General features: G+C 33.9%; 2 protein-coding genes across 2 annotated transcripts; both read right to left on the bottom strand.

Moving 5' to 3' along the window:
* Positions 1 to 4,715: 4,715 nt before the first annotated feature.
* On the bottom strand, positions 4,716 to 7,853 carry LOC143636866 (ras-related protein RABC1-like). The gene is made up of 6 exons (XM_077104349.1): positions 7,669 to 7,853; positions 6,768 to 6,836; positions 6,584 to 6,649; positions 6,302 to 6,423; positions 6,080 to 6,208; positions 4,716 to 4,975 (listed from the first exon to the last, which is right to left on the bottom strand). Exons 1-6 carry the CDS (start codon positions 7,787 to 7,789, stop codon positions 4,865 to 4,867), a joined length of 618 nt encoding a protein of 205 aa, XP_076960464.1. The 5' UTR covers positions 7,790 to 7,853; the 3' UTR covers positions 4,716 to 4,864.
* Positions 7,854 to 12,076: 4,223 nt separating this feature from the next.
* LOC143636876 (small RNA degrading nuclease 5-like) lies at positions 12,077 to 16,984 on the bottom strand. The gene is made up of 14 exons (XM_077104362.1): positions 16,888 to 16,984; positions 16,455 to 16,511; positions 16,310 to 16,375; positions 16,090 to 16,223; positions 15,854 to 15,951; positions 15,650 to 15,775; positions 15,501 to 15,571; positions 15,330 to 15,389; positions 14,969 to 15,024; positions 14,327 to 14,387; positions 13,955 to 14,222; positions 12,898 to 13,079; positions 12,448 to 12,743; positions 12,077 to 12,305 (listed from the first exon to the last, which is right to left on the bottom strand). The coding sequence occupies exons 1-14, from the start codon at positions 16,975 to 16,977 to the stop codon at positions 12,182 to 12,184; spliced, it is 1,689 nt and encodes a 562-aa protein (XP_076960477.1). The 5' UTR covers positions 16,978 to 16,984; the 3' UTR covers positions 12,077 to 12,181.
* Positions 16,985 to 24,958: the final 7,974 nt, after the last annotated feature.

The following is a 24,958-nucleotide window of genomic DNA, read 5'->3' as shown; positions in this document are numbered from 1 at the left end:
ATTATTTTTTATTACAAAAGCTACTAATAATAGCAAGCTAGTATTGATATATATAGATTATAATAATCTTAGTTTAGATAAAATATGGGTGTTATTATTACTAATTTGGTGCCGCAAATGCATGATTGGGCCATTTGGCGGCAACTTGGTGGTCACTTTAGTTTTTCTTTTATAGTTTTTGTTTTTGATATTTTAGTTCCGGTAAAATAACGAAAATAACGTAAATCGAACGAATACCAATTTGGCTTTTTCTTTTTTTGTTAGTTATGGTATCGTAACAAATGTGACGGTTTCCTACCGAATTCGCGTAGACTCACCATATTCGGTTGCCAACCGAATTCACGAAAACGACCAAATGCCAAATTTGTTTTTTATTTAGTTCTAATCACCGTTACAAACACGAAAGAGACCAACCGAATTTGTGTAGACTTGCCACCTCAACACCCGAGATTGACAACGCTTAGATTTTACTAATGCTCGAGTTTTACCAACCATCGCCACCTCATTGGTCAACCTCATTTTTTTGTACTTTTTTTTGTTTTAGTTCCGATATACAAAACACGTAACTGAAACCGAAAGAATTCGCGTCGACTTACCGTCTCAACACCCGGGACCGACAACACTTGAATTTTACCAATACCCGAATTTTACCGATGTGCCCGACAACACTTGAATTTTACCAACACGTCGGGTGACACACTAGTTATTATATAGAATTAGTAGCGGAATTAAAAGTAAGAACACGAGAATACTAGACTAACATGAGCAGTAGAATAATAACGAAAGTAAAGGTGAAGCTACAACATTTGAGTTAAAGAAGAGAAGTGAATAAGTAAAATGAACATGTTTTTTTCTTTTTTATTTTGTTTTTGTGCTAACAGGTATACGCTTATCAACCATCACTAGTCGTGCATCACTCATGAAAAAACTTCTATTTAGGCAAACTGCACCAAGGACGCAGGGGACCAATCTCTGTCCTAGTCCAACAAGTCCCAAGACAAGATGGTCAGTGGGAGCGACGTGATGATTTATTTTGCCCCCGATTATGTATTCTAACCAGGTGTGATTTTTATTACAAGCTTGCCTTTATAAAATGTCACGGAGCTATCCCTTTGACTTCGTGTGGCGCCCGAAGGTCAGCCAATCGGTCCGCTCATGATCAGGGTTTGCTGGTTTCGTCTTGCCTTGGACTCATCAGGCGAGCGGCAACAGCTCGCAACCAGCGTTGCGTTCGTCATGCAAACACGACTAGGCATGTACGCCTTCTTTCCCGCTGAGGCCGTGCCCAATAAAGTCCGGGACGAGCCAATAAACCCAAGCGTTACAACACAAATTAAGCATCTCGATCTTCAAATATTTGGTCCGAGACACTCTCCCACCACCATTACCATGCACGTCCTCGTGCATGCACTTTTCGTCCCGTACCGACGTGCAAGACTTAGACGTTGGTCTTCCCCTATGCCATGCATGTCTGAAGGGAAAGCTCGTCGTCCCATACCAACTCACCAGCCGAAGCCATGCGTTTTGAGAATGATTCACTCTGATTAAATGGAACACTCGGTAGTTCAGCCAAAATGTGAGTTAGCCGTGTCGGTTAATTATGCCGTCGGATTATGTGACGCCGACGTTCGCCAAATTAGCATACTTCAACCCAAATTACGGCTCTGCCACACCGTAAAACTTTTAACACGAACACAGAGGCCTTCACTTCACTGGACTAGGGTGGAGCTCACGATCCCATACTCGCGGCTTACAAAGACCATTCGATCTTCTCCCACTACCATTGCATAACTCATTCACGACATTTTTAAGCTCTTTCTGGTTGAGTGTACACGTTCCAACGTATCCGAGGTTCGATCTGCTCTGATACCACTTGTCACGGAGCTATCTCTTTGACTCTGCGTGGCGCCCGAAGGCCAGCCAATCGGTCCGCTCATGATCAGGTCTTGCCTTGGACTCATCAGGCGAACGACAACAGCTCGCAACCAGCGATGCGTTCGTCGTGCAAGCACGAATAGGCATGTACGCCCTCCTTCACGCTGAGGTCGTGCCCAATGAATTCCGGGACGAGCCAACAAACCCAAGCGTTACAACACAAATTAAGCATCTCGATCTTCAAATATTTGGTCCGTGACAATATGCTCATTATTTATGAAATGATGTCATGATTGTGTTAAATTTATTGAATAAAAAATGCATTTCTTTGACTTTTTATTAAACGATCAAGAGTAATCAATTCAGGTTTTCTATATATACTTTTGATCAAAGGTGCTCAAGACATGTTTAAATTTCATATCAACAAGTTGATTTTGAGTTAGAATCATATTTACGACAAACAAAAAGGGATCATGAATTTGTAGTTCAACAACAGCAAAAGAAAAAAAAGAAAAAAAAATAGCTTTATTGTATAAATAAAGTTTTACAAAATATTCGAGAAATATAAATAAAGGATTTGAATATATATTGGATTTAAATATAAAGTTAGGAAAAGCACATTCGAAGAATGTACCAATCGTGTGTCAGATTCCCTGAGCATGACGTCAAATGGGGAGAGATATGTCCACCACCAACCATCCTAACCAAAATGCCAAACATTTGTTTCAATAAACAAAATTATATTAATTAATTGTTCTAAACAAAAGAGACAAATTACTATAAATATTAGTCATTCAATAATTTGGTTTGTTTTCACTCTTGTCAAATTTAAAAAATATAAATAATTCACTTTAAGAATTAACTTAAAAATGGTCTTTGCATAACTTATATATGACTTTAACAACATATATGTTATCTTCTAACCCATTCTCTAACTCGTATGGATAGGAATGTGAAAAAAAGAAAAATGAATAATTAAATAACTAAATGGGATCGAAGTAGTTTCAACGTTTGAGATACCGGGTGTTTGATTGTGATTGTATTAGTAGCCGGTATTTATAGTTTGGTTATGGTTATGCATATACAAAACTAACATTTTAAACCAACATTTATGCTATCTGGGTGTTTGGTTATGATTATATTAGTAACCGATGTTTAGAGTTAGGTTATGATTATGCATATAGAGAATTCCAAATTAACCATACCAAATTGACATTTGAAGCCAACATTTATCCTACATGGGTGTTTGGTTATGATTGTATTAGTAACCTATGTTTATAGTTTGGTTATGATTATGCATATAGAAAAATCCAAATTAACATTTAAACCAACATTTATATCATCTATAAATGATATTATGTCGAAAAAGTTTTATTATAGATTTTTATAAATAAATAAAAAAGGCAAATTAGGTTTTTTTTTTTTTTTGAAAAGGCCAAATATATTAAAAATAAAAAAGGAAAACTTCTTGCAAGAAGCAAGAAGCCCAACATACAAGAAAAACGACGAGATACAACCCGAAAATGTAAGAAAACAAAAATAGAAAAATTATAAAAGGAAAGTTTATAAAGTTAAAACGGCACCACTTGTCCCACTCTAAATTAGCCTGTTTGCTTCGATTTCTTACCCAAAGAAAGGACACCATCTTAATGTCACAAACTGTCTTTCGAACCGAACACCCTTTATTTTTGTAAATCTTCGCGTTCCTTGCCTTCCAAATTAACCAAAAAGTGATAACAAGTATAGCCTGAATCAGTAGATCAACTCCTTAGATACCTTTTGTTTCTTTGGAAATTCAAAAATTTCTAGTACCGAACCAAAATTACCGACAGGTGATAATTTTACCCAATCGAAAAATGCCGGTTATGATGTAACTAGCGTAACAACAGTTAACCATCAAATGCTTGGACGATTTTGGATGAGAGGCGCATAGTTCACAGTTTACATCCTCCAATGCGGTGCCTCGAATAAGCAAATGCCATCCTCGTTGGTATTCTATCCAAAAGGACTCACCAAATGGAACAATTGACATTAATAGGAATCCATTTATGCCAATTATTGAATTCAATTTTTGGTAGCCCATAGTTGTCAATTTCCCATCTAAAATCTCTAACCAAGAAATCACTCTCCTTTTTATCACAATCTTTCCAAAACCAAATGTCTTTTTCCTCTGTTAATTGAGCATTTGAGAATAATTCTCCAACACTTCTAAGCTCTTGTTTCTCCAATGATGAACTCGGCCTCCTTTTCCAACACCAAAATAGCTCTCGTTTATTGTCTTGCCATTGTAGCCTATCTTTTACAAGCACATCTTTTTAATTTTCTAAGGCAAACAATAAAGAATATGTATCACGCAGTGGGTTTTCTCCAACCCACATGAACATAGTTGGGTCACCTTTGCCCACTCGAACTGATAATCGATCTTTGAAGTTCAAGTTTAAGTTTGGTTCCAATTGTGGTAATCTAACAATAGCTTTCCAAGTTCCTCCAAGAGATGATTTCACAGGCACCCAACCCCATTTTCGCGGCCCATTAATTGAACTTATCTTTGAATTCACTTGCCTTCAAAGCCAGCGGTTACCCGAACTAAACTGGGCTATATTTTCCAATAACTCAATTACTCAAACTGTTGTAACTGGACCTGAACTGTTTAGAAACGAACATTGTTAGAGGTTCGTTTTGATTAATAACAGAACCAATTCCATCCATACTAATTGCCAGTATTTCTTAAGAGCTATGGCCTGCAGGTTTTAGTATCATAATATTACTCCAGTAGTACCTCTCCGAAACAGAATTTCACGTGCGAATGATCCAGTAAGTTAAAACTAAAAATATCAAAGTTAACCATCAATCCAGGATCTTTTCAAAGGTAATACAAGAAACATCCCACAATTTAAAATTTGCATTCATGATTTATCATTTTGCATACAAAACCTTTAAACATGAAATAAAAGTTTACATTAACACAAAAGTAGCTTGCAGAACTACTTCAGCAGCATGCACTGGTCGCATCGTCCGAAACTGGAGGCTTTTGGCTAAATATGTTGTTCCTTTTCACAACAGTTGACCCCTCAGAAGTCAAACTAGGTGTATCCAAGATCTGCACATATTATCATTTATAACTAAACCAAACAATCACACTATTATTAATACTTATATGATGGTGACTAAACAACTTCGGGTCCATCCTGTGTGTCATTGACCAAAAAGTAACATCATTGAAAGAAACATAAGATGCAAACTGTCAAACAAACCCATTCAAGCGTAACATCATTGATATTAAACCGTTAGTTTATGTTTGTTCATTTTTATTCGTCTGTTTACATATATATATATATATTTAAATTTATGTACTATTTATTAGCAATACTATCATCAGGCATTAATCAAATTATAAAATATAAAATCAAGCGTTGGGTAATCGGATAACGAATTGATGAACGAATACACTCATTTTCTACGTTCAATTACATTTTACTAGTTAATCTTCGTTCACTTATGTCCGTTAATGTTCGTTATTTATGATTATACTCGTTTAGAATATAAACAAACAGGATAACGTTCATTTTCTTAACGAACATCAGAACATGAACAAAAAATCCGTCCATTTAAATGTCCAGGTCCGTTTGTTTGGTTAAAGTCATACGAACAAACAAGGACAAGCTTCGTTCGGTTCGTTTAATAGAAGAAAAATATTATGTAATAAGCATAGTGTAACTAAAAAAAATAACAGCATTAGGAATTGTCAATACAAATTATCCAATTAACGCCAAACTATTAACAATTTACAATAAATTAGCAACATTCATTGCACTAACGCAAAAACAAGTTAAATAAATCTCTTAATAAAAGATTAACGATGAGAGGAGGTGGTCGTATGCGTTAAAAATATATTCTTTTTAAGGTTTTAACCCACCCGGCCTGTTACCTTTTAGGTACATATCTTGAGTTGAGTCATTTCAGATAAGCATGACCCATATCAAGCTGTTCAAAAGTGAATGGGTCGAAACAAGCACGTCTACTTTCAAGTTTCAACAAAAATAATTTAGACATCATTTGGCTGTCTATTATGTTGCCTCAAAAGCAAAGGATGAATCAAACATTTGACATTTATCAGCATGCATGCTCAACTATAGTGTGGATTTTATGTTAAATTATTATAATACTAACAAGTAGAAGAAATATAAGCTCGTAATTTATTTACCTTCAAAACAAGTTCCTCAAAACATTGCTCCACATTGACACGTGTTTTTGCACTACATTCAATAAAAAGGCATCCATATTCCCTTGCAAAGTCGATTCCTTCTTTTTTTGTCACAACCCTATCATTTTCCTGCAAAAATATATACATATAAATTTGTGAACGTGGACGTGGCGTCTAATTTTATAACTATTAGCCAAGATACAAAATTACAATAACAGTTACCTTATCTACTTTATTGCCAACAAGCATCTTGATGCAATCTTGATTAGTTGAGTACAGATCAATTTCCTTTGCCCAAATATCAGATAAATTTGTGAATGTCTCTCTTTGTGTTACATCATAAACTGTGTCCATTTGTCAAAAGAAATAACCAATGATATACGTATCAACTTAAAACAATACAACTTGTACATAAATGAGGCACCATCAAGAAGCCAAGCATTAAAGTTAGATCAAAAGGATTAAAGGGATATAGATCTAAGAAACATGAAAGATATTTCATACCCATTATAATTCCCTGTGCTCCTCTATAGTATGAACTGGTTAGAGTTCTGAATCTTTCTTGTCCAGCTGCAAATTAGAAGTTAAAAACAATCTTGAACCATCAAAAACATTGCAAGAACGACAAGCTTTATAAAAATCTGAGAATGGTGTTAAATGTAAATCACATCACACCAGAAAATATTACCAGTATCCCAAATAGCAAGCTTTAACTTCTTCCCACCAATCGTAACATGTTTTACCTTAAAATCTACCCCTGCAAAAGGTTAAAAATTACACATAAATAAAGTTATAATTAGATTCTAACTCAAGGAAATGACTCTTTAACTAGTCCTAAAAAAGCATTATGGAGTATGGATAACTAAAGGTACGCAACAATAGAATACCATGATAGCAATTAACATGCAAGCAAATACAACAAATATGCAACTGTGCCTATGTATGTAACTGATATCAACTGTGAAGTAAAGGTTACATTTACATCCTATGCTGTTAAAGCGGTCCAAAATCATATAACAGTCAATGGCCGCTGTTTGAGATATAGGTTATCGTAGTGGGATAGCAGTAATTTTATTATCATGCAATATATATATATATATCAAACGTCAAAGCACAAAAGCGTCAATATTTGAAACATGATCTAATCATAAATCTTCCACCGAGTCCACATCAACCAAGGAATCTGACCGTTCATCTATCCTGACACGGCTATTGAGTGCATAGATTACATCATAACAGTATTATTGATTAGTCATGTCAGTTTTAAGTCACATTGATATTTTGTTTACAAACAGGGATCCCTATCATGAATGCAATGGGTGTCATATATATAGATACAATAACACAGATAATTGTAAGGTTTTGTAAGCGAAATGATCTCTACTATCAATGTTATTGAATCTACATGATTATAAGTTATCAACATTCCATCAGTGTAAACCCTAACTAAGTTGACATTATTTAATTTAAAGAAGCAAGAATAATACAACAGATATAGGAAGCAATTTGAGTATAACATTTTCACAAAATAATAATAACCCCCAAATATATTATTAGACCGAGTAGAGTTAAATAAAATAAAAAATTACCGATAGTAGGAGAGAGTTCATCAAAGGTATCGGAAGTGAAACTGAGGAGAAGACTGCTTTTACCGACTCCTGAATCACCAATCATCAGCAGCTTGAACAGATAGTCAAATTCAGAATCCATGGATCAAACAAAACCCTAGATAGATAGATAGATCTATGGAATCGTAAGACTGAAGTTGTTGAGATTATTAATTAATAATAATAATAATAATATTTTTTTTGAGAGAGAAAGGGAAAGAAGGTTGCGGAAGTGCCACTGAGATGCTACGTGCGTTCACTCGGTGCCTACAAATTTTTATTTTACTAGTGCTTACGTGAACACTCACGCAACAAAGTGTTCACTAGTTGTTTTTCAATAAGATCATCTAAAAATAAAATTCATAGATCGTGAGGCGGTGCTGTTATTTATGAACCGTTTGACATAACTAAATAGCTCTACAGTCTCATGCGTTAGGATGTACCACAAGAGGGGAAACACATGTCAAAATGTCAGTTGGTCTGAGAGCTGACCTTCCTTCCAACGGATCAGTCAAGAAGTTCACGGTTATTTCTTTCTTAATGGAAATCCATGTACATCTAAACATGTCAAAGAGCACATCTCTAACCAAATCGTGTCTGTTCTTGAACCCCGAGACCTATCAACAATGTATTGTGTGCTTCCCATTGGAGTCCAAACACGCCTTACAACAAAATAATGCATATCTCATCACCCGGAAATAGAGGAATCATAATGCGATACTTAAGAATAGTATTATACTCCATCAATGACATATTGTCTAGCTGTCATGTTAAAGTGTGTTTCCATGGCTTGAATAATTTTACTAAAAAGAGCACTCACCAATGCATGTTGGTTTTTATTTTTATTTTTATTTATTTATTTATTTATTTGGGTGGGGGGGGGGGGGTTTGTTAGAACCAATGAAGTCGAAACTTTGAATCATGTCACGAAAACAAGCTAAAACACAAGAATAATTTAAACTCATACCATATATACCGTTGTCTCGTAAGTTGTTGTCCTAAAGCACCCACGATTGGGCCCTCGATGCCACAAAGGCATAGGGTAAAGCATCTATTGCCGAATACAACCCTAACCCCCACACCCCACCCCCTCTTAATAGGTAAGGAAACAAGTCGCTATTGGACGTCTCCAAAGAAAGAACCTCCACACAGTACAATGTCCTCAATCGTCCCGCACAATCCTTTGTCAAAGAACAACGCTACCTTCATAATGTGTGTTTGGTCGGTTGACACGCCCTCAAGCCAAAGAAAAGTTTGGCAATACCCATACATGAACGAAGCAATAGTAACTCACTCTACAGGTCACCAAGCTTGGGGTGAAAGCACATCAAAACAATAACATTAGCAGCTCTCTTCTTTGCTTACTCTAATAAATCCGGTGTCTTTGCTAACAACCAAACCCTTCCAATAAGCTTCACCCCCAATAATGGTCTTTCGATATCAACAGAGAATAAACGTCACAAGATTTATCGCCAATGTCAGAAGACCAAAATAGCTCAGTTTTCCTAATATTCAGTTCAAGATAAAAAGTTGGACCCACCACATTAATGACATCCAACACTTTAGCAATCTTCTCTGAGTTTCCAATGAAAGCCCCATTATCAGAATACCAAGCATGAGAGAAAAAACTTGTCATTAGATAATATGATGCACAGGGTTGCAAAACAAGGACAAAAATAAGTGGCCCCAATGGGTCTTCTTGTTAAACCTCCGTGGAGGACCAAATATGATCATCTCCAATATACAATCTTGATGGCTATAAGTATATGAATTCTACATACAAGGAAATAAAAGGGCACCTCACCCTTATATCGTGAAGTAAAGCTAATCTATCCACCATATTCATCATATTAGAAAAATTCACTATAAGTATTGCAAAAGACCCATTGGCATGACGTTCACTCAATACACTATGGCGGTGTTTAATGTGGCATCAACGCCACTCAACACACCAGCTCCAAACTGAAAATTTTAAGGCACTTGGCCATTTCTTTACCAATACCCTTCATAGAAACCTTAGAATCTAGACGCCTCTATATAATACCCACTGCAATAGGTCGAATCCCGTTGGGTTTAATAGCGGCGTAAGAGGATAAGGCGCAACAAACTCTGCTAAAGTCGACATGCATCTCTCTCATAACCATAAATTAACCATTGCAGTGCTAGCGCATACAAGATCAGTAGCAATAGTAGGCTCGTTTCCACAAAGAGCATTCAAAACATGTTGTGTTCTCAAACCATCCCTCCATATGAAGTTTCTTTAGGAAACAATTTAATGCAATCAAAGATACTATCAACCTCCGCCGTAAAGAAAGGCTTTAAATAAATTAAATAATTGTAATCTTAAACATTAGGGATACTACCAAATTCAACATATGAAAAGGATAGATTTGTAACCTTACAACATTAGGACTAGTTTATTTTATAATTGAAAATTTAATAAGTCGGATAACTGTAAAAATCACATAATGTATTTGTATATCAAGAATATAAGAGAATGAAAACACTAGGAGAGAAAAAGTGAACCGGTTACCTAATTATTTTATATGTCACGTTTAAGGCACTATGTATAAATTTTTTATGTGCATCTTTAAACATTTTTTTTTCTTGAAATTAGCACACCTCAATTGCATTATTAATTTTGAGCTACATAACTGGAATCCAAATTTCATTTCCTAAATTTGCTAGGATTGGACTCTGAATTGACGTTATAACATGTTTTGTTGGAAAATTGAAATAGATTTTCACAAAATTTATTCAAATAAAAGTATTTTATATTAGTTTTCAATAATGAAGGAGTTAAATAAAAAAGAATTGGAGTTTTCCACCAATACCACCATGCATGCCACTGAGACTATCCTCGTATCTGGTGCTAGCGCGAACATCTTGGCCAATGTCGTCGCCCTCACCATCACCACCGTCATCGTTGCTGCCTCCATCGTCAACACCCCACAATCATCATATTCTATTAAAAAATTTAACAAAACTAACATTAAAATTTTGTAAAGCGAACGATCACAAAATTCTAATTTCATTAATAAATTTAAATCATAAATCCGTCTTTTATGTTTTAACTCTTTCATATAATTTATTCTTTAAAAGAATTTCTGGTAACCAAACGCCACTAAATAATGCTGTAGTTGATAAATGGTTTCGGCTCGAGGATATAAAAGATTGGAGTTTTTGTTTTAAGTCTTGTAGACTTTTAGGCAATAAGTGAAAGGACGTCTCACCAGAGTTTACTCTCTAGTGGACCAGGTGGGTTCCTAGTAAGGTTAACTAACATCTTCTCTTGGAGGGCTGAAAGGAGTCGAATCCCACCGCCGGACAATAAGAAGTGAGGCGATTTTCAATTCTAAAAAGACATCATTCAGGTGTGCAAAAATCAATGCGCTTGAATGGGACAAGGTGTGTTTTTATGGTATAGTTGGTGGTTTTGTTTGCTGGGTTCTGTAATGTTTTTTTTCTTCTTGAATTGGGGGGTTCTGTTTTAATGCTTAGTTACTTGCTAAGCCTTGTTAATGGTAGTAGCCTTTCAAAATGGAAAAAAAGGTAAGTAAACAAGCAAACAGATAGCTCAATAATATAAGAAGACTTGAAGAAAGATCAGTTATTGAAGACTAACCATTTTCCATCAGATTTACTATTTTCCTCCCATATTTATTAGCAGTATTCAAGTTCAAGCTAAGGCAGGAAGACCAAATACTGTTGGCAAGATCTATGCTTCAACACTGTTGATAATTTGCATAGTAACTAAGTCTGAGAAAACGCTCGGAACAGGTTGACCGAGTAACGAGTATACCAGGCTTGGGCCATAATAGACTTTCGGGTTCTAAACAAAATGCCTTTCATTGTTTTAAATATTTTATTATTTAAACTTTATGTAGAAATATAATTAAACATGCAAACAACCGCAATTATTCACATTTTTCTTCGAAACCATAATTTCATTTCTCTGCAGACTACAAACTCATGTTCCTTAGCATAGGTAAGCAACTTTTAATTTAATCACAGCCTAGTGGCAGTAGTTGATTATGGTTATGGTTATGGTTGTAAATTGTAATGCCGCTAGTTGTATACACCATACGGTGTACACGCCGGTGTAAGTAGGGGTGGCCAGTAGATGGTGGTGACATGGCAGTAATTTATACATTCAGTACAGTAAACTAACTCAACTCTCATGTGATTTTTCCATCATACATGTTAACCCGTTACTCGTTTTTACCTTTCTAACTTCTAAATTCACATAGATTTTAGATTGCAAGTTTCGACTTGTAACATGGCCCGCTTTAACCATACTGGTTCTAACCCAAACTGTTTTTAACTCATAATCCAACCCATTTTAGCACCTCCACTCTTCAGCCTTTACTTTCCCATAATCAACAAACCAAATAACCTTTTTCCTTAATTTTAATGTAAATTGACGCCCTATCTAATGCCAAAAATAGGTGTGCTCCTCACTTCCTCCTGGTTACAAGCTACGAGTATGACATGTTCATTGTTTGACACCGACAAAACACAAGCCTACCTCGGCCTGCGCCTGCAACTCTTCTAGAACCTTCACAAGATGATCCCGAGGTATATCCGTGTCCACTTTTTCCACAAGCATTTTCCTCAATCTTCATCCATGCGCATGCAAAAACAGTAATTTCAACACATTATTTGTGAACACTGTCGCTTTATATATAATCAAAACCTAAACTTTTGAATACAAAGAACAAGGATAACATGAAAATATGATTACAAAAGTGTATATAATACCTTTGAACAATTGCAATATCTCCATGACCCGAGCATAGTATTAGCATCGCATTTGTCGGCAAATTAGAATAAATATTGTCAATTCTTGAGTTAATGCGTTTAAGAACGTCCTTCAAATCAGGAGTGACAGTATACTTAATACTTTTTCTACCATTTGACTTATTATCACAAGTAAGCAATGCAATCATCTCAGCAAGTTTTTTATTCAACGCCTCCGAATCCTCTGCTTGTTTCGTGTAATAACAACTTAGTTCTGTAAACTGGGCCCACACAAAATGTACTTTTTCGTTTTTTACCTGCGGTCACAAATTAAATACCAATTAGAGATATAATATAACCCAAATGGGCTTATATATAAGCAAATGGAACTAAATTGCCAGCTGTAATAACAATAACAAAAACAATAATAATAATAATAATAATAATAATAATAATAATAATACACATTACCTCTTTGATGATTTTTGAAACAGCCTCATGATCAGAAGCAACCGGAATAGAATGTGACAATTCTGAAGCGTAGCGTTTCACTATCGATATATTATCAATAAAAGACGAGGCTTTTCCAGACTCACTTAAAACTGTAAGGAGTTTTTTTCTCATAAATGATGGAGGTCGACCAAAATCAGGTCCTGTTTCAAATTATCAGAAAATGAATTACATATAAATGGTCATTTATCATAATGTGCAGCTTCTTAAAAAATTGAATCACATATATAAAATCTAAGTTCTAAATTTGTAACTTTACATTGTCATTTATCATAAATTACAGCTTCTTAAAAAATTAAATCACATATATAAAATCTAAGTTCTGAACTCTTAACTTTACATTGTCATTTATCATAATGTGCATCGGTCTGCTTTCGGCTCAAACTGAACCTAAAACCGGAAACCAATTTTTGGATTCTTTTAAAACGTTGGGTTTCGTCTTTTAGGTTTTCACAATGAGTTTGGTTTGGTTTCGGCTTAATTATTTGGGCTTGAAAAGTTTGGGGCTCAAATAATAGCCCAAAACAAAGAACTTGGGTTGGGCATGGGCCCAATTGTTTTTATAATTTGATGATTAATTGGTTATTACAAATTAGCATCTGTAATTTTTGGGCTACAATATTTATTAATTTCTTATATATTACTTGAAATCAAATTTTCGGTTCCAACTGGTTCGAATTTTCAGGTTTTGGTTGATTTCAAAACCGTAAGCAAATCAAAAATTGGCTTTTCTAAAAACATAGAAGCAAACCATTAGGTTTTCATTGGGTTCGGTTATTTCAGTGTCAGTATATTGTTTAGGGCCACTGCAGGCTATATTTCAATTCAAATCAACAGAAATATTTTTTATCAAGAAAACTATAAACCTTTTATAACGTTTTCATCCCTTTGGTTGTTTTTACTTATCAACCTCCTACAAAAACTAATTTTGACCATTTTTACCTATAAGTACACGAGATGCTCCTTTTAAAACCAGCCAATTCTCCACAAATATAACAAAAGAAATCAAGTGATTTACCATTTTTTATTTTTAAAAAGGCTAAATCCATTGCCGCTTTTGCATCCTCAATGCTATCATGCCCGTTTCGTGAATCTTGTATCTCTCTAGAAAGATATTTCCTAGTAAGCACACGAAGAGCAATTTTGTATGTTCCACCACGTGAATGTTTGTATAAAACTGCAGTGTCGATTATTAAACTATGATTGATCTTTAAAGCTAATAAGTCGTTTTCCAACGAGTGTCCAACCAAAATTGTCTCTTTGTTAACAAGTTGAAGAAAATCTTCCTGAAATAGAACGCAAAAGCATGGTTGGTTAATTTTGAAAACAGTGTTATTGGAACTAATATTTTTATAGACACTAGACAAATAGCAGTTAAAAGACAGGAAACCTGAACGTCTTGAAGGGTAGTTGTGACTCCATCCATCATCTCACGTGTTATTCCACTGTACCTGAATGACAAGAAACCTTTTAAACCAAGATCTCATTACACACAATGACACACACACACACACACACATATATATGTATGTGTGGGTGTATCAGGGTAAGGTTTATTACAGAACACTAACTTATTGCAAGATATAAATCATTTTATTTCTTGATCAACAGTTCATATTTTTTTAAACTTTACTTCTTACACATAAATGCATATGCTATGAACATAGAAAAACATTCAACAAATTTGTCATGTTTTTTTCTTGTTATTTTCATAAGTTTACATACACATGGCTTGCACATGTGTAGGTTGTATAAATAAACGAATTTTGATCATACTTTTTCTATTTCAAGAAAGACAATTAAACATTGCGACTTCAACCATTTTTCTTATGTTATAAATTTTCTAAGATTGAAAATGAATGATTTATTTTGTTTTTCATGTTCATGCAAAAAAAGGGCTCTTCTCCCATCTCCCCAATAAAATGCCTATAATACACACACGCACAGATAATATATATACACACATTCAACAGAAACATAAAAAAAAACTCAAAACCCTTGCTTATGTGAACATTCATGCAGACCAAAGTACCTGGTGTTGTAATCAGTTATTGCATTTGGTGGTTTAACCAATTTATCTAACAAAACCTGCAAAATAAAGTAATTAAGACATGTGAATGAAAATTAAGAAATGGCTAGATTAAGTTGCAATAATTTAAACAATCAGTTAATATGTCATTGCATATATGATTGAATTACACTTTAGTGGTTGCAAAATATAAAACATATTTAGTAGTTGAAACTTCTGCTTGAAAAAGAACAAAAATCATGATACGATTCACACAAAAACAGAAACATTCAACCCAAAAAAGAGGGATTTAACTATTGCAGCTGCTGTTTTATTACAACTTAAAATATACGATAACAAAATAACGCATTAGAAGAGTCGTTACCTGTCCTTTATAATCTAGCAGTGTTACTCTTGTGAGCTCAAACCCTTCGCTTGTAATACACTAAAACACATACAATCAAACATAAATTTAGAAGCTTTTTAACAAATTATGCAATGCAACTTAAACACCATGTAAAGTGAGTTTTCACTTAGATGTTGAACACATGCTTACCATTTCACAATCAACTCCCACCATTTCATGAACGGGCTTTCCAGATGACGCGGGAAGAGTTGAAACAAAACCTGTAACTATATTATCCACAAACTAATAAAATAGCAAGTAAATAAACAAATAAACTCAGCCAGGGGTAATTTAGTCACCTGGTTGATCATGAATGTATCCATTGTCTTCTAATTCCTTTGTTGTAAGCGTATAGTATGACAAAGGGAATGGAATTATCTTCTTGAGGTCAGACAACGATATCTGATCACAAACAGACCCTGAATCTGAAAAAAAATGACCATTATTATTAATAATATTATTTACAGTATATCATTTACCAAAATCCATCAGAATTAAAATACCTGGTTCAGATTTATCTGTAACTGTAGCAGCTTCCCGTTTTCTTTTAAGCCTGCACGTTAAAAGCGCATCTATAGTCCGCATCCCATCTGATACACAGCTAACACAGAAAAAAGAACAATTGATTAACTGAAATAATATAATTTGCGTATCATGTCTGACACACTATCATTAATTAGAAAGGAAAACATTTCGACAAAGTGTTGTAATTCAGTAAATAAGCCTGATGATGTCTAACCTAGGTGCAAGCACGGGCCTCGGGATACCACAACATTCTTTTAAACTGCGTAATATTTTAGCTTGTGACAGATAGATTGCTGCATCAAGACCAGGAACATAAAGCATAACCACTTTTTGAATCAAAGGTTTGTTCTGCGCGTATGACGAAACTACATATCAGTATGAATCCTTTGATGGCACAAACACTATGCATATAACATGAATAGAAAAGTCAAAACCTTAATGAAAACCCACGATGGCATGAACCCCTCACCGAGCACCCATGTGACAAGCCCCTGAACATCCTGTCATTTAAAAACAAATACCAAAATTTTTAAACTTTTATGATGAAACTTTATGAGACAGTTAAAAGCTAAAACCTACTTCCAAGTTCAAAGTTGAGTTCGATTCCGCAGTCTTAAACTCAACACCTGCTTTTGCCTGCAATATATCAACATAAAAAAGTTAAAGTTCACAGATAATGTGACAATATGAACTAGGGGTGAGCATTAAACGCGAAAGGTCGAAACGAAACAAAAACCGACGGTTTGGCGCATAAATAATACTGGAAAACCCGAACCAAACTTATAAATTTTTAAGTTAGTTATATATATATATATATATATATATATATATATATATATATATATATATATATATATATATATATATATTTAACCCCAATATTTGCGCCGAATTGTATAAAAAAATGAAATTAAAATAATCCAGAGTTAATGTAGCATTGGGTATGAATTTGGTATTGTAGGTTAATATGCAAAAACGGACGAAAACAAAAGGTTGAGATTAAAGATGGAACCTGTGGGCCGTAAATATTGAAAAATGCGTTGTTTGTGTCGGTATCGGCGCATGATTCTTCTCCATTGCGGTTGTTGATCGGAAAGCTCATATTATTATTATGATATGAATATGAATATGATATTCAACCGCCGGTGAAAGAAAGAAAGAAAGAAAGGGGTTAAGGGTTTTTAATGTAATGTTCCGATTAGGTTTCTGCAAAGAGTAAGGATGTGCTTCGAATAATAATGACCCGACCCGACCCGACCCGAACACTAGATTCACTTTGTCGACTACAATTCTTTCTTTTCTCAAAACCTAGAGGCCCATCTACTCTTGTTTCTTTCCAAACTAGCCTAGGGTTTGGACCCGCAGGACGTTGGTTCAACGGTTTTCCTATTTATAAAACGTGCATAAACTTTGACTTAGTTAGAGGTGTGTAATTATATATGGAACCGGAAAAAAAAAACGATTCGAAACCAAATAAAAAACCGAATTAGAAATCGATGTTCGCTTTTGAGTTTTATTAAAAAAACGCAATACTGGATTTAGTGCGGTTGCGAGTTTTCAGACCTTCTAAACGTTAGGAGCGCAGGTCCGGTAATAGAAAGTCTTTGCAATGTCATAGCATTCAACAGGATCTAGCAGCTTGGGTGCAAAGGGCGGTTTTGATGCGCTTATTTTATCCCCTTTTGCCAAACCTATAGGGGTGGACACGAGTCATGAGGAGCCTCTCGCTAAGCACGATGATATTGCGGTATGCGCCAATGTGAAACAATTTTTACGTAAAGTGGCGGACGGGCATTTCACTGCCGCCATTTGTCACACCCCGACCAAAGGCGGCGAAACATGTCGGGATGCAACGTGATTGGACAAATACACAAGACACTATTTAAAGTGACAATATTTAATCAACTCATTTTATTTCATAAATCAATAAACAACACATCTCGTTCATACAAATAAATTGAATACAGGTAACAATTATATTGTTCGTTTTACTAATATCCTAATAGTCTTGGTAACGTTTTTCGTCAAGTCCTCTAGTCAACAAAAGTCAAACCTGTAACATTTCATAAAATAAAGTTTGTCAACACAAAGGTTAGTGAGCAATTCATAAGTTTAAGCATATAAGTATATAGTAACAAAAGCCACAAAACTTGTATACGAAACGATAAATAAAAGCAATAACTTGGATAAATAGATATCGCTAAAAGAATTACGTTAGCGACACCTAGCTATAAGGGGATGCCAAATAGTCTAGGATTTTATAGCTATCGTTAATTGCATTACGTTAACGACACCTTGCTATAAGGGCATGCCAAATAGTCTAGGATTTTATAATTCCACCAACCAAAAGCGATAAACACATAGGCATATAATCATAGAACACCAAATCGAGCAATTATTCAAGTAAGGTATACAATAACGTTTGTGAGTTAAGATTCAAGTATAAAGCATTTAGTTGAATAAGTATGAAATGTCACCTTAAAACGAAAGATGGAAAATGGGTATGAAAGTACTCACGTTCAAGCTATAAACTTGATTTGGTGATAATTTGGAGATTTGCTGGAACGACGAGTTTAACGTATGAAGCCTAAATAAAAGAAAGTCTTGGATTTAGAAAGGTTGTCTTGAAGATCTTTAAATAAAACAATTGTTGCAAAAAGTAAACAATTAAAGTTCAAGGTTTAAAACGTAACTATTTATAAATTTATAATAATAACCCCTTTAAAATGTAAGTTTCCTCGAAACCGGGTTAAAGTATCTAACCTTAATATTTACTTAACCTATGTTAAGTAATAAGGTGGGAGAAATGCAAAGATGCAAGTTCCTTTGGGATAAAGATACTAAAACGGGGCTTTAACGAGTGTTTCGGGTATTGATAATTGGTCAAACCCAAAGTCAACTTTTCAAAATAATGAATATTATGAGGTAACTCAATAAAACTTATTAAGACTTAACCAAGTATGTAGTTCTGTTGTTTTAGAACTAACAACGAACGCTAAGCGAGTGTTCGGTTTTGTCGGTCCAAACTATGTTATGAGATCAAGTTGGATCCAACACTTCCAAGTACTTAAGAAAATAATTAAAATCAGTTTGTAAACTATTTTTAAAGAAATTTACAAGTCTGATAGCTAAAAACACACTTGTGTGTCTTAAGCGAGTAAAAATCGGATTGGTTCGGTTTCTATCTCACAATACGTTCCTTGATGGTCTCCACATGCCCAAATAACCAAGAATTTGTATAATAATGTACAAATGAAAATACCTAAGTTTTACAACCAAAAAGTTAACAACAAAGTCTTTAAACAAAAGTTCGGTTTACAGTCTAGAGCTATTTACCGATAAACCGAAGCATAGACTCTTAGAACTCATAACCATGGAACTTGTAAATATAACAAATAAACTAAAATGAGCAGAATTTAAGCAAGATTAATATATGCAAACAAGTTATATAAGTGTATATATATCAAGGACCATGCACGAAAGTCCTACATGAAGCCTTGCCTTACGAGGTCCGAAACTTAACCAACCGGAGTCGGAGAAGTAACTACCAAAGGTAACAAGGGGTGTGTATTATATATATGTTGTACCACCATATTCAAGTATTAATAAGATTATATAAGCTAATTAGAATGAAAGATTAAACTCGGTTTGACTTTTGGAAGTCAAACCTTCAAGAACACATAAATAAACAACCTTGGATCTTTGATGTTTGAGAGAGTTTTTTGGAGATGTAGCAAGTGTACAAATGAAGGAGATGGGTGTGTATATATAGGGTAAGGGTCAAAGCTTCTTTGCAAGGTTCTCTTTTATCTTTGTATGAAAATTGATTGGTTAAACAAACAAGCAAAGCACAAAAAAACCAAAAAAAATGAATCTACAGGTCTGAGGCCACATCGCGCGACCAGCCTAGCCTCCCTGGCTGCACAACGCGACGTGCTAGGGGGGTTGGGTTGGTTAGCTCGTCTTGTGTGGTTCGTTTTGCGTCCCGGAAGTTCGTTTTCGATGTAATTTGAGCGTTTTAAAGGCGTTTTCTAATCTGTAAAATGGGTTTTTCAAATTGAACATGTGGGAATGATTTAGTAACATAAAATCCAATATTTTATATATTTAAAATGTTCGGGATATAAATCGGGTCAGTTTACGTGGTAAAGAATACACAAACGAATACAAATAGAACCCGAAATTGACGAATGTCATAGTATCCCCAACTTTTTGGAAATTTCGTCCTGAAATTAAAAATAAACTCGAAGAAAAGGTAATTACTAACGAATGTCGCTTTTGATAAAACAATTGCATGAAAAAAAATTTAAGCAAAGAATAACGTCAAATCCTTACATGATTCGAAAAACGCTACAATTGAGAAACATAATAAAGACACTTATATATAGGATGTACTGGCGGCGTATCCACCATGCCCTTATCATGATTCGAATTTCTATCCTTTATCTGCCATCATTCTCGGGTCTGAGTTATCGCACACAACCGCACTTACTATGGCTTTCATACGGGGATTTCGATATTTAAGTGTGCACCCATAATTATTTAGATCTTCGTATGGCCCACATGGTTCGTCCCATTGTGTGGTTTAAAAGACATATTTACTTTGAAATCTTAAACATTAGAAACGTGCATAAATCTGTTGAATTTTACACATATTGATAAAATAATACCCGCGGTTGAATTTTTAAATAAGTAGGAAAAATGAATAAATAATTGAAACAATTAAATCTTAAAATATAAACCAAAGTGAAAATATCAATTTGGTTTAAATAAGTAAAGACATCGAATAATATAAAATTTAGGGCAAACAATTACGAAACGAGATTTGAAGTCAAATGTCCTCAATGTGAAAGAATAAGTAAATCATTAAAATCCCTGGTTGAAAGTCGGGTCACTAAATTAGTATAAAATCCGATGAGTGAAATTTTAATTATGAGAACTCCCATAGAAGGAAGTGAGAAGTCCAATAAGTGAAAATGAGAATCCAAATAGTGAAAATGAAAAATCCGATAGGTGTAAATGAGAAGCCCAATAAGTGAGTACATGAGGTCGGGGTAAACGGCATTACAATTAATAATAGCGTACGATGAGTTTCATACGTGAACAAACTTGAGGTTATAAGTAATTGAGAATACGATTGAGTAGAATGTAATAACATGAGAATGATGTGAGTTTCTTAGGGTGACGCATACGTGTATCAACATAAGCAAAATAACACTTGATTAACAACCAAAACAATCGATGAAATGTGATAAAACGTGAATACGACCACTATTGTGAAACCATTTATATAATCGTCATCATAATAACGGTTTCTAATAGCGCCAAAACTTGCGGACAACCACACATAGGCCGCTTAATAGATTAGATGAAATGATGTTGAATAATGCGTAAAATCGCTTCTTGGTTGAAAAACATAGATGCTCAGTATGAATAACATAGTCATGAAAATATCGCTTAAAAGATAAAAAAAATTTATAGCGAAATTGATGCTTTGAAAGTATTACACAAATTGTTATTGAATAACTTGAATTCGATCATGAATAATCGAAACACTAAATGAAATCTCATGTGCATAATATTACCGTCGAAACATCTCATCAATTGAAAAGGAATAAAAAAAGAAAATCAGTGAGACTCGTATAAACGATGAAATATGTAAGTCACTAATTATATACTCTTTTGAAAATAATAGAATGAAATTGAAAATGAAGTCTTAAATAAAGCCGTTCAATCGTTTCCAAGAAAATGTATATAATAACAAGCATCGCGGTAACGCGTAGCTAGAGAAACATTTTGATCATTATCAATTGTGAATCTTGTAAGCCAAATTGTTAAAGGAATTTGTATACATAAAGCGGTTGTGATGAAAAATATTTATGAAATGATGCTTGCGATAATAAGAGGTAATAGTTCGCGTAAATCGTTATTGAACAAAACTCATGACACAAAGTCTAGTATATAGGGTATTTATAAATGCGTCCCAAAAAGATTTGCAAAGCCATGGGCATTGAGTTTATGCAAAATGGTGAAAGTTGTAATTTGTTATTGAATCAACCTCGCGTTCAACATTCAAAATGAAACCTCGTATTTATAAAGTTTTTTTTATGAGATTTATCACCTTAGGTGACAATATTTAAAACCTTGAAATCACACATATAATCGTTTAATAACCTTTGAAAACAAATCCTCATAATAGAATTTTGTTGTCATGACAATCTTAGATTTTTGAAAGATGATTTACAACATTTGGACAATATGTAAATCGTTAATGTTGAAAGAGTTTATAATCTATAAGTGATTATTTGAACACATGAGGTTATTATAAATACACTTGTTGTATATATATACATAAAAAAATAAGGGTAAAACGAAGCTTGCGTGCGTATGGAGGGGTTTTAGGCTTCGAATGGTGAATGGTTTGAAAATTTGGTGAAGAGTGAGTGTGTTTCGGTTGGCTTGCGTAGTTGGGTTTTTCTTGAGTTGGATTGATGAGGTTTGTTGAGTTTAGGTCGTTTGAGTGAATTAGGCTTAGATGATTTGTGTGAGTAATGGTTAGGCTAATAGGTGAGGTTTTGCTTATTTGAGCTCGGTTAAGTTGATGGGTTGGATAATTTGATCTTGACTAGCCGGGTTGAGATTCAGTTTATACATGTATTTCGTAAGAAGTGTTTGGGTTGCTATTTTGATATCAAACTCAATGGTTGGATGGGAACGGTGTGGCGATATGGTTTGTGACTCGACATAGCATGGGTCGAAGGGTTTTGAGTCATAGTTGGGTAAACTTTGGTTTGTATATGTTCAAAGCATTCGTGAGTGTGTGTTTGTCGGTGTCTTTGAAGTATTAGGACAGTGAGTTTGATAGGTTTTCGTGGCGTAGAAGTGACGGTAGTTAGGGCCTTTTGTTGGGTTGATTTTTGTATATCTTGGACTTGCATGGGGTTTGAGTAGGTGAGGATATAACGTTGATGTGTTAGGTTTCGTTCATATGGATGAAATATTTGAGTGTGCGGGAAACTTTTGAAGTGTAAGGATGGTTGGTTTAAGATGGTAGGTTGAGTTGGAATACGAGTGTTTGGAAACTTGGGGTTGTGCTTAGGGGAGTTTTGACTAATAATAAGTTTTAAATTGAAAATTCATAAATTATAAATAATGTTTGAAACATTCACGAAACTTTTGATGATAAAATCACAAATTAATATTTTTTTGGCGCGAAAACAGGACTTTCGCGAACCATCATGGATTGTTCGCGTTTAGCAAACTCATGTTTGCGAAAAGGTTGTTATAATAGTTAGAGAAAAGTCATTTAGGAGATTCCCATAATTGTTTGGAACGTAAAGTTTTATAAAAAAAATATTAAGATTCAAGTTTATATAATAAAAAAAAATATTGAAAAATTACTTAAGTTTTCTTACACTAAAATGAGAGTTGTTACGATAAGTCAGGTCGGCTAAGTTGTAAGATAATTTTTGAGAAAATTTGAAATAAACCAATCCGCGTAACGTAATTCGTTCTCGAAATGCTTAAAATCAAGTTGTGGGAAATATTAAAATGATCGTCATTGTAAATCGAGAAATCACAAGTAAACGATTTTTGTCCTTAAAGTAGAATTTCTATGAAGTTTTGCATGAAAATTTCAAGAAAATTATAAGCTATAAGTTTGTGAATTTCTTGAAAAATTATGGCAAAACTATCATATAAATTTTAAAACGTGAAAAATCGTATGATGCAAATTTTTATTTGTGAAAATTTATAATGAACCAAAGATTGCATAATGAGAGTTGTTATGAAAATAAATTTAGGTAACAAAAATTCTACCATGTGTACTATATAATATAGTGAAATTTAAAACATCGTGAAAATTTAAATAATCGATATTGTGAAATGATAGTTTCAAAATGAACGGGATCGTTATAAAAATAAGATGTTTATGAAATCTTGTACGAAAAATTTAAAGACAATTTAAGATTTTTATTTTTTTTATATAATGAGAATTTACTTGAAAATTTAAGGTAAAATTTATCATAAAAACATTTTTAATATGATAAAATTTATATGATAGAAATTGGGTTTATAAATATTCTTAACGAACAAGGGATGACATAATAAAAATCATTATGAATAGTTCAATATATATATATATATATATATTTGACTTATATTGAATAGATGACAATAAAGGAAATTATAATAAAATCGTGGTGTGAAATTAATATGAGAAAATTCGTATAAAAACTTTACCATGTGAAATCAAAACATATTAGAATGAATCATAACGTCAAATAGAATTATAAAAATGAGAATTTTGTGACGAGAATTTATATGACAAGGTAAAACGGAAAAATTGTTTAAATCTTTGAAATATGTAAATAATGTCTTAAGATTTAGAGGCGGAAAAATCGTGCATGAACCACCATGACTTGATATTCCGACACTAAAACCTTTTTACAAAAATACCGTGTTGGAGTCTAAACATGTGCACGTACCACCGTGTCTTTTTCATGTTTTCGACTCAAATAACGATTGTAACAAATATAATAAATCGGAATACAACGTCATGTCAAAACACTAGTCCACGAACCACCGTGGTTCTATTGTTTTAACACCGAAAATTTGGATGGTGACCGGAACACTCGCATTCGACTACTTAAAGTGGTCATCTCATATAAGACCATCTTTAAGGAGATTTTAAACAACGGGACCCAAGTTAAGCTCGTGATCCATAAAACATAATAAAAACTAATGTTTTCGGGGTAAGATAAGGATACCTCACATTATTATGAAAGTGCATGTATGTGTATATATAAAATTATACAAAAGTAAGGTAAGGATACCTTAGATTATTATGAAAATGCATGCATGTGTATATATAAAATTTATCAAAGAAAGGTAAGGATACCTTAGTATGTTTCGAGTGTTTGTGTATATTTACGATTTAATGAAATAAATAAGTATATAAATAAAAAAGTGTAATGAACAATAAAGTAGGGTAAACACGTATAAGGACCCTAAAACAAAGACTATACTAGGTCGTTACGTCTGACCACCTATCCTATAGTCTTGTAGCTCTGATACCAATCTGT

The sequence above is a fragment of the Bidens hawaiensis genome, unplaced genomic scaffold (assembly GCF_021521415.1).
Source record: "Bidens hawaiensis isolate Kalapana, Puna unplaced genomic scaffold, B.hawaiensis_p1.1 tig00008077_1, whole genome shotgun sequence".
Lineage (NCBI taxonomy): Eukaryota > Viridiplantae > Streptophyta > Magnoliopsida > Asterales > Asteraceae > Bidens > Bidens hawaiensis.
This window is presented reverse-complemented; position numbering and strand designations above follow the sequence as displayed.